This window comes from Choloepus didactylus, chromosome 12 (genome assembly GCF_015220235.1).
Source record: "Choloepus didactylus isolate mChoDid1 chromosome 12, mChoDid1.pri, whole genome shotgun sequence".
NCBI lineage: Eukaryota > Metazoa > Chordata > Mammalia > Pilosa > Megalonychidae > Choloepus > Choloepus didactylus.
Window position 1 is genome coordinate 87473142 of NC_051318.1, and position 17059 is coordinate 87490200.

General features: G+C 36.8%; 1 protein-coding gene across 8 annotated transcripts in view; it reads right to left on the bottom strand.

The window, feature by feature from the left end:
- Positions 1–15314, bottom strand: part of MTRF1 (mitochondrial translation release factor 1) — a 56692-nt gene extending 41378 nt beyond the window's left edge. For 4 of the 8 annotated variants that reach the window (XM_037800138.1, XM_037800141.1, XM_037800137.1 and 1 more), the window contains exons 1-5: positions 14863–15314; positions 12860–13285; positions 6493–6584; positions 4720–4801; positions 4417–4524 (exon numbers count right to left, since the gene is read on the bottom strand). In XM_037800138.1, coding sequence (XP_037656066.1) covers positions 4417–4524; positions 4720–4801; positions 6493–6584; positions 12860–13277 — 700 coding nt within the window. In that variant the 5' untranslated portion in view covers positions 13278–13285; positions 14863–15314. The remainder of the gene's footprint in view (positions 1–4416; positions 4525–4719; positions 4802–6492; positions 6585–12859; positions 13286–14862) is intronic. The other 4 variants (XM_037800136.1, XM_037800135.1, XM_037800134.1 and 1 more) reach the window with 4 other exon arrangements.
- Positions 15315–17059: the final 1745 nt, after the last annotated feature.

A 17059-nucleotide genomic window follows, 5' to 3' on the forward strand; every position in this document is an offset into this window, starting at 1 on the left:
GGAAGGAAACAAACAGACAAAGGTACCCAGTGTTCTTTTTTACTTCAATTGCTCTTTTTCACTCTAATTATTATTCTTGTTATTTTTGTGTGTGTGCTAATGAAGGTGTCAGGGATTGATTTAGGTGATGAATGTACAACTATGTAATGGTACTGTAAACAATCGAAAGTACAATTTGTTTTGTATGACTGCGTGGTATGTGAATATATCTCAATAAAATGATGATTAAAAAAAAAAAAAAAAATCTTCCCACAAATAAATGCCCAGGGCCAGATGGCTTCACAGGGGAATTCTACCAAACTTTCCAGAAAGAACTGACACCAATCTTACTCAAACTCTTTCAAGACATTGAAGAAAATGGAACACTACCTAACTCATTTTATGAAGCTAACATCAATCTAATACCAAAACCAGGCAAAGATGCTACAAAAAAGGAAAACTACCGGCCAATCTCCCTAATGAATATAGATGCAAAAATCCTCAACAAAATACTTGCAAATCGAATCCAAAGACACATTAAAAAAATCATACACCATGACCAAGTGGGGTTCATTCCAGGCATGCAAGGATGGTTCAACAGAAGAAAATCAATCAATGTATTACAACACATTAACAAGTCAAAAGGGAAAAATCAATTGATCATCTCAATAGATGCTGAAAAAGCATTTGACAAAATCCAACATCCCTTTTTGATAAAAACACTTCAAAAGGTAGGAATTGAAGGAAACTTCCTCAACATGATAAAGAGCATATATGAAAAACCCACAGCCAGCATAGTACTCAATGGTGAGAGACTGAAAGCCTTCCCTCTAAGATCAGGAACAAGACAAGGATGCCCGCTATCACCACTGTTATTCAACATTGTGCTGGAAGTGCTAGCCAGGGCAATCCGGCAAGACAAAGAAATAAAAGGCATCCAAATTGGAAAAGAAGAAGTAAAACTGTCATTGTTTGCAGATGATATGATCTTATATCTAGAAAACCCTGAGAAATCGACGATACAGCTACTAGAGCTAATAAACAAATTTAGCAAAGTAGCGGGATACAAGATTAATGCACATAAGTCAGTAATGTTTCTATATGCTAGAAACGAACAAACTGAAGAGACACTCAAGAAAAAGATACCATTTTCAATAGCAACTAAAAAAATCAAGTACCTAGGAATAAACTTAACCAAAGATGTAAAAGACCTATACAAAGAAAACTACATAACTCTACTAAAAGAAATAGAAGGGGACCTTAAAAGATGGAAAAATATTCCATGTTCATGGATAGGAAGGCTAAATGTCATTAAGATGTCAATTCTACCCAAACTCATCTACAGATTCAATGCAATCCCAATCAAAATTCCAACAACCTACTTTGCAGACTTGGAAAAGCTAGTTATCAAATTTATTTGGAAAGGGAAGATGCCTCGAATTGCTAAAGACACTCTAAAAAAGAAAAACGAAAGTGGGAGGACTTACACTCCCTGACTTTGAAGCTTATGATAAAGCCACAGTTGCCAAAACAGCATGGTACTGGCACAAAGATAGACATATAGATCAATGGAATCGAATTGAGAATTCAGAGATAGACCCTCAGATCTACGGCCGACTGATCTTTGATAAGGCCCCCAAAGTCACTGAACTGAGTCATAATGGTCTTTTCAACAAATGGGGCTGGGAGAGTTGGATATCCATATCCAAAAGAATGAAAGAGGACCCCTACCTCACCCCCTACACAAAAATTAACTCAAAATGGACCAAAGATCTCAATATAAAAGAAAGTACCATAAAACTCCTAGAAGATAATGTAGGAAAACACCTTCAAGACCTTGTATTAGGCGGCCACTTCCTAGACTTTACACCCAAAGCACAAGCAGCAAAAGAGAAAATAGATAAATGGGAACTCCTCAAGCTTAGAAGTTTCTGCACCTCAAAGGAATTTCTCAAAAAGGTAAAGAGGTAGCCCACTCAATGGGAAAAAATTTTTGGAAACCATGTATCTGACAAAAGACTGATATCTTGCATATATAAAGAAATCCTACAACTCAGTGACAATAGTACAGACAGCCCAATTATAAAATGGGCAAAAGATATGAAAAGACAGTTCTCTGAAGAGGAAATACAAATGGCCAAGAAACACATGAAAAAATGTTCAGCTTCACTAGCTATTAGAGAGGTGCAAATTAAGACCACAATGAGATACCATCTAACACAGGTTAGAATGGCTGCCATTAAACAAACAGGAAACTACAAATGCTGGAGGGGATGTGGAGAAATTGGAACTCTTATTCATTGCTGGTGGGACTGTATAATGGTTCAGCCACTCTGGAAGTCAGTCTGGCAGTTCCTTAGAAAACTAGATATAGAGTTACCATTCAATCCAGCGATTGCACTTCTCGGTATATACCCGGAAGATCGGAAAGCAGTGACACGAACAGATATCTGCACGCCAATGTTCATAGCAGCATTATTCACAATTGCCAAGAGATGGAAACAACCCAAATGTCCTTCAACAGATGAGTGGATAAATAAAATGTGGTATATACACACGATGGAATACTACGCGGCAGTAAGAGGAACGATCTGGTGAAACATATGACAACATGGATGAACCTTGAAGACATAATGCTGAGCGAAATAAGCCAGGCACAAAAAGAGAAATATTATATGCTACCACTAATGTGAACTTTGAAAAATGTAAAACAAATGGTTTATAATGTAGAATGTAGGGGAACTAGCAGTAGAGAGCAATTAAGGAAGGGGGAACAATAATCCAAGAACAGATAAGCTATTTAACGTTCTGGGGATGCCCAGCAATGACTATGGTCTGTTAATTTCTGATGGATATAGTAGGAACAAGTTCACAGAAATGTTGCTATATTATGTAACTTTCTTGGGGTAAAGTAGGAACATGTTGGAAGTAAAGCAGTTATCTTAGGTTAGTTGTCTTTTTCTTACTCCCTTGTTATGGTCTCTTTGAAATGTTCTTTTATTGTATGTTTGTTTTCTTTTTAACTTTTTTTTCATACAGTTGATTTAAAAAAGAAGGGAAAGTTAAAAAAAAAAAAAGAAAAGAAAAACAAGGAAAAAAAAAACAAGGAAAAAAAAAGATGTAGTGCCCCCTTGAGGAGCCTGTGGAGAATGCAAGGGTATTCGCCTACCCCACCTCCATGGTTGCTAACATGACCACAGACATAGGGGACTGGTGGTTTGATGGGTTGAGCCCTCTACCATAAGTTTTACCCTTGGGAAGACGGTTGCTGCAAAGGAGAGGCTAGGCCTCCCTATGGTTGTGCCTAAGAGCCTCCTCCCGAATGCCTCTTTGTTGCTCAGATGTGGCCCTCTCTCTCTGGCTAAGCCAACTTGAAAGGTGAAATCACTGCCCTCCCCGCTACGTGGGATCAGACACCCAGGGGAGTGAATCTCCCTGGCAACGTGGAATATGACTCCCCGGGGAGGAATGTAGACCCGGCATCGTGGGACGGAGAACATCTTCTTGACCAAAAGGGGGATGTGAAAGGAAATGAAATAAGCTTCAGTGGCAGAGAGATTCCAAAAGGAGCCGAGAGGTCACTCTGGTGGGCACTCTTATGCACTCTTTAGACAACCCGTTTCAGGTTCTAAAGAATTGGGGTAGCTGGTGGTGGATACCTGAAACTATCAAACTACAACCCAGAACCCATGAATCTCGAAGACAGTTGTATAAAAATGTAGCTTATTAGGGGTGACAATGGGATTGGGAAAGCCATAAGGACCACACTCCACTTTGTCTAGTTTATGGATGGATGAGTAGAAAAACAGGGGAAGGAAACAAACAAAGGTACCCAGTGTTCTTTATTACTTCAATTGCTCTTTTTCACTCTAATTATTATTCTTGTTATTTTTGTGTGTGTGCTAATGAAGGTGTCAGGGATTGATTTAGGTGATGAATGTACAACTATGTAATGGTACTGTAAACAATCGAAAGTACGATTTGTTTTGTATGACTGCGTGGTATGTGAATATATCTCAATAAAATGAAGATAAAAAAAAAAAATCTATCACCTCACTGGCACATAGTCTAATTGATTATACCTGCTCATTGTATCATATAAATGATAAAATTCTTTAAAGCAACAACCTTAATATTTCTTTGCTTTCACTAATGAAAAGCAATGATTTTCAAGGCAAGGTATATATATCCTCCACAGGGGAATTTTACCTAATTCTGATATTCTTCCCTAAGGGTGATAGCTCCCTTCTTCCCATTCTTTTTCCCCAGCTAAGAACTCTATTATAGGAAGCCACTGTAATTGATGAGTCTATGTTCCAGTGTTTAACAGATATGGAGCAAATGTTTTTTAAAAATGGGACAACATAGTTCTAATCAAGATTAGGGGTAAAATAACTTTCAGCATCTGCTATGAACAAAATACTCAAATACATCTACCATAATCAGCTGGTGTATAATTCAGAAGTTCAAAGTTCCAGTGTTTATAGTATGAATAATTCTGGTACATGTCAAATATTTCCCGGGTAAATTGTTGGCAGATATCACCTAAAAGGAAATATAAAGTATATTCAGTTCAGCATAGGTTTTTAAGAGTCATCCTTTGGTACAGGACCCTGAGGAAATAAGTGACTATTTTCAAAGTTAAACAAATTTAAAGGATTTTTAAAGTTATAGCAGTGTTGAATCAAGGTAAAATTTAAGTATTTTCAAAATCATTAACAGTACAATTATTTTACCAACCTCCAGTAGTTCTTCCAGATGTTACCTCTAAAATAAGATCATTTTTGTCATATTTCTCCTTTGGCACTAAACTCTGGAAAAGCTGGAAAAGAAAAAAATATTGGGATAGTAGTGTCTATTTTCTTTGGCATACTATTATTACTTGAATTTAGATAAATATCCCAAAACATTAAAAAAATCAGCAACTAACAGAATGATACAGCATTCAACAAGATTCAATCCTAAAATGCTGTATTAAGTAAGATAGCAGACTGAAAATAAATGATCAATTCATGTTAACAATGAAGTTACTTGTCAGTATATTCTCTTCAAAGCTATCATATTATCGTAATTTTCTAAAATGCAGAAGTTTAGATCAAAGTACAAAATGTTCTATTCAATTTTCCTCAGATTTTGCCTCCTATAATTATTTCTGAACACTAGGTTCTTTCATCTAATGAATAAAGTAAAGCTTTGAAAGTCTTCATTTGGAGGGAAAAAAAAAGACTTTTTACAACATGGTTGTTTTTCTATCCTGCCATAAATGACAGCAGACACCATGCCGTCCCTTGTCTTTATAGGAGAGTCACTCTGTTTTAAGAGTATGTTGATTGACACAAATCATGGCAGAAAGCCCAAATGTCTATCAGAGCACCCCAAGGACAATCATTCTGTTTTGACTGTTTGTTTTACGTCCTTTAGGAGTCCATATTAAACAAATAAACTTCAAATAGAGGAAAGAAACAAAATAGAGTATGTTGGGACTCCCAAGATAAAGCTCAAATAGTTTCTCAACCTTGACAAGAAAAAAAAAAAAAAAGAAAAGAGGCTTCTTAGTAAAGAAAGTAACCAATTTTCCTCTTAGGAAGAAAAAGGAAACAATTTTATTATTACTAAAAGGTCCTTCAAATCCAACTGAGAACACCTCTGTGTCCTGACTCCCTACTCCCTATTTTTTTTTTTAATACTCCATCTCTGCTGGAAATTATATATACTAGATTAAGAGTCACATACCTTGCCTCTCTGCCTTTGATTAGATGGTCAAGCTGGTGATAAAAATAACTGATACCTCCACCACACAACTTTTACCCCTCAAAAAGTCCTTCTCCTCCCAGAGTAGGGAAATTGAAGGCATGCTATATGACATAGGGGAAGCTGGCATATAGTATTACATTCTTCATTGTCTTTGCAGACAAACCAACCTTTGAACCAGAAGGAAGAGACCACTACTGAGGGAAAATTTTCCACTTACTTGTCTACGAGATACCAAAATGGAATTTTTTTTCAGCACTATTCATACCAGTGCACACTGACAAAATATCCTGAGCCTTGACAGACCCAGGTATGCCAACTCCTAACAGACTACAGGCTTGTGTTAACCACCTGTGTCTACACCTGCGGATTCATTCTATCCTATCCAGAGTGCAAATTTTCAATTCTTGGTTAACACAGACATCATGAACTCCACCTTTCTATCACTTAAAAGCCCAATTCTTCTCCATGGTGAACTAAATTTCTTCACTGGCATGTGTTTCCTTGCCTGGTAAGTTAATAGATTCAGCTTTGCAAATTTTTTTTAGCTTTGGGAGGTCTGTTTTATTCTTTCACATCACTCTCTCTTCAGTCTCATTCTGCCACAAATTACAGCACTGAGTCCAGCTTTATCATTTGTTATAAAAGGAGACTTAATAAGCTGATGTCTGGAAAGTACTTTGAGCACCAAAGCATAGTCCAGCAAGAACAACATTCCTTTATATTAGCACTACTGAGAGTAAGCTACCTCCTAAAACTTACCTCACTGTATAATATGTTGATTTTTTCATCAATGGTTTGCTTTTCTTCTAATGCAAGTTCTTGTAACTGCTTTTTATCTTGTTTATTTAGACCTAAAACCAGCAACAGAAATAATGGTAAAAGTTTTTAAATAATGGTAAAACTTTTAAAATACAGAAAAATTCTCAAATAGCCATCTAGCCTTTGCCCACAAAATTTTACTTATGAAGGCAAAGCACTACACAAAAAGAACATTTAGAACAGTTAGAGAATGTCAATTAACAAGTATTTGCTAAGCATATCCTAAAATCTCAGTGTGAAACACAATATGATCTCTTGTCCCAAGGAGCTTATGATTTGAATTTCTATGAATGAATACAGAAATCAGTGACTATATAGAATGAATATAGAATGAAAATAAAACACAGAATATAGAAATCAGTGACTATATAGAATGAATATAGAAATCCAAGTTTAAAAAAGGACTGGCTAATGGAATATAAACCCAAACAGGGTAAGTTTCAGAGCAAGTTGGGGTAACCATGTCCCATCTAAAGGTGGCAGTGATGTGGGTGCACTGTGGCTAGATCACCCAAATTTTCAACAGCAGTCAGAAATAAGAACTCCTGAAATTTTGAAATCCCTTGAATTTTATATGTTCAGATCTAGGACACTTTAAAAAACACTGTGTGGGTCAAACAAAGCACATCTTTGTAACCTCTGCTTTATGGAAACAATAGTCCTTTTCATATCATTTCGCAAGGAGAAAGCTAAATCACAAACTTTTAATAAGACCAGACAACAGTGAAATAGCGATAACTTGCATGACCTTTGACCCCACTGCTTTAGATGTCAAGAGACTTCATTTGTCAGTCATGATGGTTGCAAACTAAGGTAGAAATTTTTGACTCTTCACAATTATAAAGTAGAAATGAAGAATCATAATTAAAGAGAGAAGAGTCTTTTCAATTCTTCTCTAGTCATGGAAGTCATTAGGGTCTGGAGGGATTCTTTGCCACATTCATGCTTTCAACATTTAATATTTAGTGTGTGCTAGATACTCTGCTAATTGCTGGGGGTACAAAGATGAATAAAACACAGTGGGAAAGATGAACATAAACACACTTGATCAGAATACTAAATAAGGGCAATGCCAGCATGCCATAGGAGCAGAAAAGAGGGGACCAAATCAGACCTCAGCATTTATGGAAGGCTTCCTGGAAAAAGGTGTCATCTAAACTGAATTCCAATTATGGATCATCTGTTGCAGAACTGCAATATCACCAGTGGCAATGATGGTGCAAATACAGCACAAATGGAGACCAGGATGGTATCACCCGAAACAGGTATCTGCTGTGTCAAAGGTATCACAAAAGTCTTCTGGTTTTCAATCAGATAAAATTGTAGTTCTGGCTTCTTATGATTATCTGAGTTGCAAAATCCAATCTAATTGGATTTCACCAACAAAGATTTGAGAGCCCCTAATATACTATGTTTGGTACTACAGGAGATATAAAAACAATTAAGACACAGGTCTTCTCCTTGAGGAGCAGACAAGGGGGTAAAGGCTGAGAATAACACAATGACATAAAGGATCACAACAGAAAACGGAGAAAGGTAACAAAACATTTGCTTTGGGAAGGGGACTGACACCCAAGCATCGCATCCAACACAATCTCTGAAAGAGGACTGTAATTTTAACAAGGTGAAACAGAAGGGTTAACAATGTAAGCAAATTGTAAAGGAGAGGCTAGGCCTCCCTATAATTGTGCCTAAGAGCCTCCTCCCAAATGCCTCTTTGTTGCTCAGATGTGGCCCTCTCTCTCTAGCTAAGCCAACTTGAAAGGTGAAATCACTGCCCTCCCCCCTACGTGGGATCAGACACCCAGGGGAGTGAATCTCCCTGGCAACGTGGAATATGACTCCCGGGGAGGAATGTAGACCTGGCATCGTGGGACGGAGAACATCTTCTTGACCAAAAGGGGGATGTGAAAGGAAATGAAATAAGCTTCAGTGGCATAGAGATTCCAAAAGGAGCTGAGAGGTCACTCTGGTGGGCACTCTTACGCACAATTTAGACAGCCCTTTTTAGGTTCTAAAGAATTGGGGTAGCTGGTGGTGGATACCTGAAACTATCAAACTACAACCCAGAACCCATGAATCTCGCAGACAATTGTATAAAAATGTAGCTTATGAGGGGTGACAATGAGATTGGGAAAGCCACAAGGACCACACTCCACTTTGTCTAGTTTATGGATGGATGAGTAGAAAAATAGGGGAAGGAAACAAACAAACAAACAGACAAAGGTACCCAGTGTTCTTTTTTACTTCAATTGCTCTTTTTCACTTTAATTATTATTCTTGTTATTTTTGTGTGGTGCTAATGAAGGTGTCAGGGATTGATTTAGGTGATGAATGTACAACTATGTAATGGTACTGTGAACAATCGAAAGTGCGATTTGTTTTGTATGACTGTGTGGTATGTGAATATATCTCAATAAAATGAAAGGAAAAAAAAGTTTAAGGTAAAAAAAATAATAAAAAAACAAAAGTCTTCAAAACATAAAAAAAAAAAAACAAAAAAAACCATGTAAGCAAAGACATGGATATGGGATGGCATATATAGGAAGGCTATTTATGGAAGAGCAAATTGTCTGTTTTGGTGGTAAGGTAGAACATGCAAAGGCAACTAAAAGATTACAGAGACAGGTTGGCATTAAAGAGCAAAGGCTCTTTAATGCCAAACCAAGATGTATTTATAGGCAGAAATTTTGAGTACAGGAGTAATATGATTTAAGACTGTACTTGGAATGGGAAAGCCTGGAGGTGGGACTACAAGTTAGGAATTTATTGTAATGATTTAGGTCTGAGGTGTAATGAAGATATAAATTAAATAGTAGCAAGTATAGAAGGGGACTCATGCAAGACACACTGCAGAGGCAGACTGCTGAATTTTGAATAATCATGAAGTGGTTAGAGGCTTTGAAGTCTCATTGCCTGGGTTAAAATCCTTGCTCCTGCCTCACTGGATAAATGACCTTTGGAAATTTAACTCTCAGTTTCTTCATCCAAAAAATGGGGAAGAATAATATTCCTACCTCATAGAGTTACTGTGAACATTCAAATGAGATAATATATGTAAAGTATTGAGCTAAGTGCCTGGCACATAGCAAGACAAGGTTAAATGTTACCATTAGATTTATTATAGAATAGCAGAAATAAAGAACTAGAAGAGATCTTACAAACGATCTAATCAGTTTCCTAATACTATACATGATAAAACCAAGACTGAAAGAGGTTGCATAAATTTGATTTAGAGGGCTTTTAGTAAACCTCTAGGAAGTACAAGCAACTCTCTCAAAAGTTCTTACAAATTTGAGTGAATATTGCAAAATGATCCTCATTAAACCTAGGTGAGGGAACTGTGGTGCCACTAGGAGAAGGTAGGAAAGACTTGACATCCAGGACTTTACAGTGTAGCAGTGACTGTTCCTTGACATCACTAACCACCTCTAAGGCTTAATGAAACCAGATGGAGCTCAGAGGAAGTTTAGAAACTAAAAGCCAATAAATAGCAAAATCTAGATAAATGTTAAATCTACAGTGAGTTCATTGGGCTATTCTATCAACTTCTGTATATTTCAGAAATTTTTCAGAAACAAAAAATGTTAATCCAATAGAAATATTAAGAAATACAAAAATTAAAAATAAAAACCTCTCACACCACATAGACAATAATTTAACTCAAAATGGATTAATGGCTTGAATGTAAGGGCTAAAAATATAAAACTGTTGGAAGAAAACATAGGCACAAATCTTTGCGACCCCGGATTAGACACTGGTTTCTTAAATGTAACACCAAAAGCACAAGGAACAAAAGGAAAAAAAGATAAGTTGATATATATTTATACCAAAATATAAAACATTTGTACTTCAAATGACACTATCAAGAAAGTAGAGAGAAATCCCACAGAATGGGAGAAAATTTTTGCAAATCATGTATCTGACAAGGGTTTAATACCCAGAATATATAAAGAACTCCTAAAACTCAACAACAAAAAGACAAACAGCCCAATTAAAAAATGGACTTAATTGGAAACTTCTACAAAAAAGATATTCAAATGGCCAATAAGCACATGAAAAGTTGCTCAAAATCATTAGTCATTAGGGAAATGCAAATCAAATTCACAATGAGATACACTTCATACCCACCAGGATGGCAATAATCAAAAAGACAGATGACAACAAATGTTGGTGAGGATGTAGAGAAAGTGGAACCCTCATATGTGGCAGGTGGGAATGTAAAATGGTACAGCCACTTAGGAAGACAGTCTTGAAGTTCCTCAAAGGGTTAAACATGGAGTTACCGTATGATTCAGCAATTATACTTCTAGATATATAGTCAAGAGAAATGTAAACGTTTGTCCCCACAAAAACATGAACATGAGTGTTCATAGCAGCATTATTTGTAATAGCCAAAAAATGGAAACAACCCAAGTGGCCATCAACTGATGAATGGACAAATAAAATGTGGTATCTCCACAATGGAATATTATTTGGCTATAAAAAGAAATGAAGTACTGATACATGTTGCAACACTAAACCTTAAAAACATAGCATGCTAAGTGAAAGCAGCCAATCACAAAGGATTACATATTATATGATTCCATTTATATAAAATATCCAGAATAGGTAAATCCATAGAGACAGAAAGTAGATTAGTGGTTCCCTAGGGCTGGTGGGGAAGGGGGATTTGGGTAGTGATGGATAAGGGATGTGGGGTTTCTTTTTGGAGGAATGAAATGTTCTAAAATGGATTGTTGTGATTGGCTGTACAACTCTATGAATATACTAAAAGCTATTTAAATGGGTGAATTGTGTGGTATGTGGATTATATTCCAATAAACCCTTCTCAACTGGTTAGAACGTGCCCTTTTCTGTGGCCTCATTGCACAGTCTATACACTTGGACGGATCCCAGAAACTCTCAGGACATGTAAAGCCCCTCACAATTTTAACAGGCTAAGCCACTGTCACACGGCACCAAAAACTACATGCTACAAAGTTGTCCACTAACATTTCCAGAAACTGTGACACATTCTCACCCGTCCTTAGCTTTGCTCTCACTGTTCCCTCTACCTGGGATGACCTTCCTTTTTTTTCCACCAGAGAAATCCTACTCATGCTTCAAACCCGATTTGAAAAGCTTCCCCCACCCACTTCAGGCAGAATTAATCACTACCTCTTTCGAGACCCTAAATGCTCTATTTATACTGTGAGGCTGACATTTTTGCATTGCCTGTCACTTATATGTAGTATGGCTCCCAAATTAGATGGTAAACACCTTAGGGCTTACTTTCTGTTACGCCCTGGTGCCTGCAACAATACCTGTAAATGCTGGCTGAAGAAATGACTGAATGAATGACCGAACTAACCTTACCAAATTCCTGGAAATAAACCACTTTAATTAAACTTCTACGTAAGATCTAGAAGCATTATTTAGATAGTCCCATCTTGAAACCCTAGAGTGGCAACTCAAATATACACATATTCAGATTTTAAAAGGTTCAAAATCTGAGAATCTGGTGGAATTGAATCTCTTGAACACCAGGTAGGTAGTACCTAAACTTCTAGAAATGGGGCCTTATCTGAGTGAAGATGCTTTGTTTGGTGCTTAAAGTGAAGTAAAAGTGAAGACATTTAGGATTAGTATTTGATAACGGTGACAATGCATAATTGCATGGTTTTAAGTCTGTGAGCTATTTGTAATAGAAAATACTTCTACCCATTAAATATATAAAAATTAGAAAAAAATTTAAAACTACAATTGGAATAAAAACAATTTCAAGGCATACAACATGAAACATAAAGCTTCCTTTGTGACTCGAGTAATGGGTAATCTCATCTAGGAAGCTTTACTTGACCCATCCTATCTGATTTGAGTGCCCTTCCTATTTGTTCCCTTGGGACCCAGTGCCCTGATCTAATAGATTACATATCACATTATAAATAATATCTAAATAAACAGAAAATAGATAGTCTCTCTCATTAAACTGTATAAGCCCTCAGACAGGGTAGGAACTGTATTTTTATGTCCCTGGTACTAGGACAGTGCTCAGTAAAGGTGTGTTGAATAAATTAAAGCTGCTGAAAAGGTCAACACTGAGTCTAAAGATCTTAAGAACTTATCAGCTAGCACCAGGAGGAGCCCAGTCACTTAGCAGCTGGATCTTTAGTAACTGAAATATGTCAAACACCCAGAACACAGACTCCTGTTCTTCCCAAATGTAGAGCTTATTGTAAGCTTTTTAAAAGACTTAGTTCAATAAAGCTTTAACTTAAAAAATCAATATGGTACTGTAGTATACATACACATATCTTTTACCTACTTTTACACATTGATTCTAATTCTTCAATTGCTTGTTCAGCCTCCTGAATTTCTCGATAAACGGCTGCAAGTGGTGCCAACTCAGCATGCCTCCGGTACAAGGTCCTTCGATCCCCTTCATTCACAGAGACATGCTGCAAACACTGATCAAGGTTTTGGTACTCCTTATTTAGGTCTTCCATATATTTCTGAAGTGCTTTATGCTTCCTGAACATGCTGGCATCCTGATGGCAATATCTCCTGGACCAATTCTTATTTAACAGACAATGGCGAAGAGGATTTCTGTTTTGTCTAAAAACCCACAGCCTTGTGTCAAGATGTATCCGTCTAAGTTGATGAGAATGGATGTAGATGTGATATTGGAGGTAGCCATTGAGAGACAGACGTTTAAAGAGACAAACACAAAGGTGATGATTCATCTCAGCATCTGAAATATAATAAACACAATCTGAAAAAAAAATCAAATCTATAGATGCATGCTATAATAAAGCTGGAAGGAGCGTCAAGAAATCTTGTTCAGTTCATTGCCACAGGCAGTTCCAAGAACAGCCCCAAAATTCAGCTACAAAAAGAAAATAATCCTTCAATCCTCTGAGTAACAATTTATTAAAATACATGAAGTTTTTCTACCAACCCAATATATATAATTAACTAAGACAAATGAGTAGGCCTATATCTAACAAATATATCAGTAGAATGGGTTAAATCAACTATTTTCTAGAAAGTATTTAGAATCTACAATCAAATGTGTTTTTGAGGACTTGAAAGGTATGAAATAATCATGCAAACTTTAGATAATTCACATATTTATAGATTCCTAAAGCTTGAAGGACATATTGACTATTATCTTGTTTAATTTTTAATCTTAGTATTCAGATATCCAAAAATGTCAAGTAACTTAATCATGATCATTGATTCACATGGATACAGAGCAACTATTAGAATACAGGTTGCCTCCTGAGCTCAATGCTTTTCATTCTCAATTCTGCAATCACTTTAGCTGAGATCCTAAAGGAAGAAAACTTCAAATCTTAACAGAACAAGTAAGCAGAAGGTCTGGTGAAAAAGGTACAATGATGATAGTTATATTAAGTGGGAAAAAAAGCAGGATACAAAACAGTATAATCTCAATTATGTTTTTTTTTTCTTTTACAATACATAGTAAATATATTAAAAAGGTAGAGTATAAAAAAACAAAAAACAAAAAACAAAAAACCACACACAACTAGAAAAGAAGCATACCAAAATGTTAATAAGATGATCTCTAGGTTGGGAGATTATGCATATGTTTTGCTTGCTTTCTATTTTTTCAGTGTTTTCCACTGAAGAATATATTCTACACATATAGCACATATTACTTTCATACTCAAAAAAAAAGGTTACTTAAAAAAATTATAGGTTAGGTGAAATAGGCTAGGTACAATAATTATCTGTTCTCTTCTTCTCTAACAGAGATAATCAAGGGCTAACTCAAATACACAATGGATTTGTTGCGTAAGAAAGGGACTAGATAAAATGTATTAAGTAAAAAGCTTTGCCCCTAAAGCGCAGAGGTTCAAAGTTGAAATGAGGGTCAAGATTTATCAGAATCAATATTTATTATCTCCAATGTTCCTAATGTGCTAGGCGATGCATTCACATACTAACTCATTGGATCGTATAAGTCTGCTAACTTAGATATCATTATCTCCTAGGAAAGAAAACGTTCAGAATGGTCTCTAAAATATTCAAAGTTTGCAGGGTGCTTCTGATAAACTTTAACACACTGAATCACATTTGGAAAGGGACAATGGGAGAATGCACCAACTCCCAGAGCCCTCAAATATGTTGCACTCTCCTAGCAGAAAGTTTCTATGTCTCTTTACATCTACTGTAGGTGTTTGATAATGGACAGAATAAAAGAGTGGCCAACAAATTTTTGTTATAATACCTAGAATGAGTTACTCTAGAGGTCATGAACCCCAATGTTAAGAAAAATAAACCAAGAAAGACATTTATCTATACCTGAGAACAGCAATCTTTTCCATCACTCACCACAGTAAGAGGATTACTGACCAGTCTAGGAGCAACTCTCAGTATCCGCAGGTCAGATCTGACGCTAAGCCGGCATTCGTGCCCACGAGGAGCGCATGGAAACCACTCTGTGTAACTCAGCCTACAGCGCAGAGTGATTCCATGAGGAGGGACTATAAAGCAACATAGTAACAACTGGGAGAGAAAAAAACCCCTTTTAAGATCAGTAAGGAAGTATGAATAACTAAAAAAACGAAGAAAGGACGTCAGTGAGAGCAGAACCTTCCCTACTGCTCAATATTTCAGGCCGGCCGACGCCGGATGACTTTCACTTCCTGGTTTACTCCTTCCGGGTTAACATTTGTTCTTCGGTCCTTCTCCGTCTCTACCCTTTCCCAGAGAACCAGTCCTTTTCGTGCATAACTGTCAGCTATCAGAGGAAACGCCCGAGAAAAATGACAAAGCGAGAAAGAAATTCCTAGGAGACAGCAAAGGTCCTAACCTCTAGGGACTAGGCGCCCGGGGATTGTGTGGTGCGTAAGGGCTGGTGGGGTCGAACCACAACTCTCAGGCGCCCCACCTAGGAATCTTGGGAGTTGTAGTTTATCCACCGACGGGCGCCCCCGCCCCTGAAAGTTGGAGCTTTGATTTTACGCGCAAACCCAGAAACAAAGTTCGCTACAATCCTGGTAAGATGAAGATTTACAATATCTTATATGTGCAATTACAAGAATCCCACTGTATTATATATTAGCAGCCACTAAAGCAGTGGTTCCTGGGTTCATTTGTTTTTTATCATGAGGCTCCATTCCATCATTCAAAATTTGGAGGATTCTGCATATTCATAGCTGTACTTTCAGCCTCCATTGCTTGATAAAATACCTAATGACTAAAGAAGACTATAAATTAGTATTAAAAAAAAAACTATAACAGAGTCCAGAAGATAAGAGTCTATATCCACCAGTTAGTGATTTTATAGATAATCTTTCATGCACATATGGAATCCAAGGGCTCAGACTGGGTTCATAGCATAGAAACAACCGATTAAAGAAAAAAAATTAATAAAAATTTCTAGGAAAAATGCGGATATGTTGCATTATTTTGTACTTGACTGTTCCAGTGGAGTTTAGCCCTTGGCTATCACATTTACAAGTCAATTGATCTCTGTGCCTCTATTTTTCTTTCTGAAGCAAAAGCAAGAATATCCCATATTACCGACTTCAAAGGGGCTATTTTCTTAGGTTATGACTACATATATAAAAAAGAATTAGCCATAAATGCAAAATAATAATATCTGACATTTATACCTACTTACAACATACTAGATACTATTCTAAATGTTTTAAAACTATTGTGGTGGCTTAGAGCTATGTACCCCAGAAAAAATATGCTCTTACATTAATCCATTCCAGTGGTTGTGAACCCTTGTAAATAAAACCTTTTGATGAGCTTACTTCAGTTAATGTGGACCCAAATGAATCAGGATGTGTGTTAATCCTATTACTGAAAGATTTATAGAGAAGGCCTCAAAGGAGAAAGACATAGGGAGCAGCCACAAGCTTGAAGTCAATGGAACCCAGAAGAGAAAGGAGAAACCAGGAGAGGCCGGCATGTACATTGCCATGTGACAGAAATGCTGAGGACCAAGGATTGCTAGCAGCCAGCCAGTTTTCTGGAAGCAAGCACACCTTGATGACACCTTGAATTTGGATTTCTCCTAATCTCAAAACTGTGAGCCAATGAATTTCTCTTGCTTAAACCAACCCATTGCCTGGTATTTGTCTTAGTAGCCAGGAAACTAAACCATCTATTAACTAGTGCTCACAACAACCCTATAATACTCATTTTGCAGAAGAGAAAACTAAGACAGAGAGGTTAAGTAACTAGTCCAAGTAAAAGACCTAGTGATTGATATAGACCATACTCAGTCAAAGCAGTCCATCTCAATGGTCTGGTTCCTAAGCACTGATAATGGGTACCCCCTCCAAAATAAAAAAATGAAAGCATTCAATCATTCATTCCATAGACATTGAGCTCACTGTTCTAGGCAAGGGGATTCACCACATGGAGATTATGTTCCAGTAGGGAACAAATTCCAAAGGATCCACATAGGTCATTTTCTTTCTTAAATTATCCAACAAATTATTTTAATTCTTTATTTTGATTTGTGTATGCAGATGTATGACTT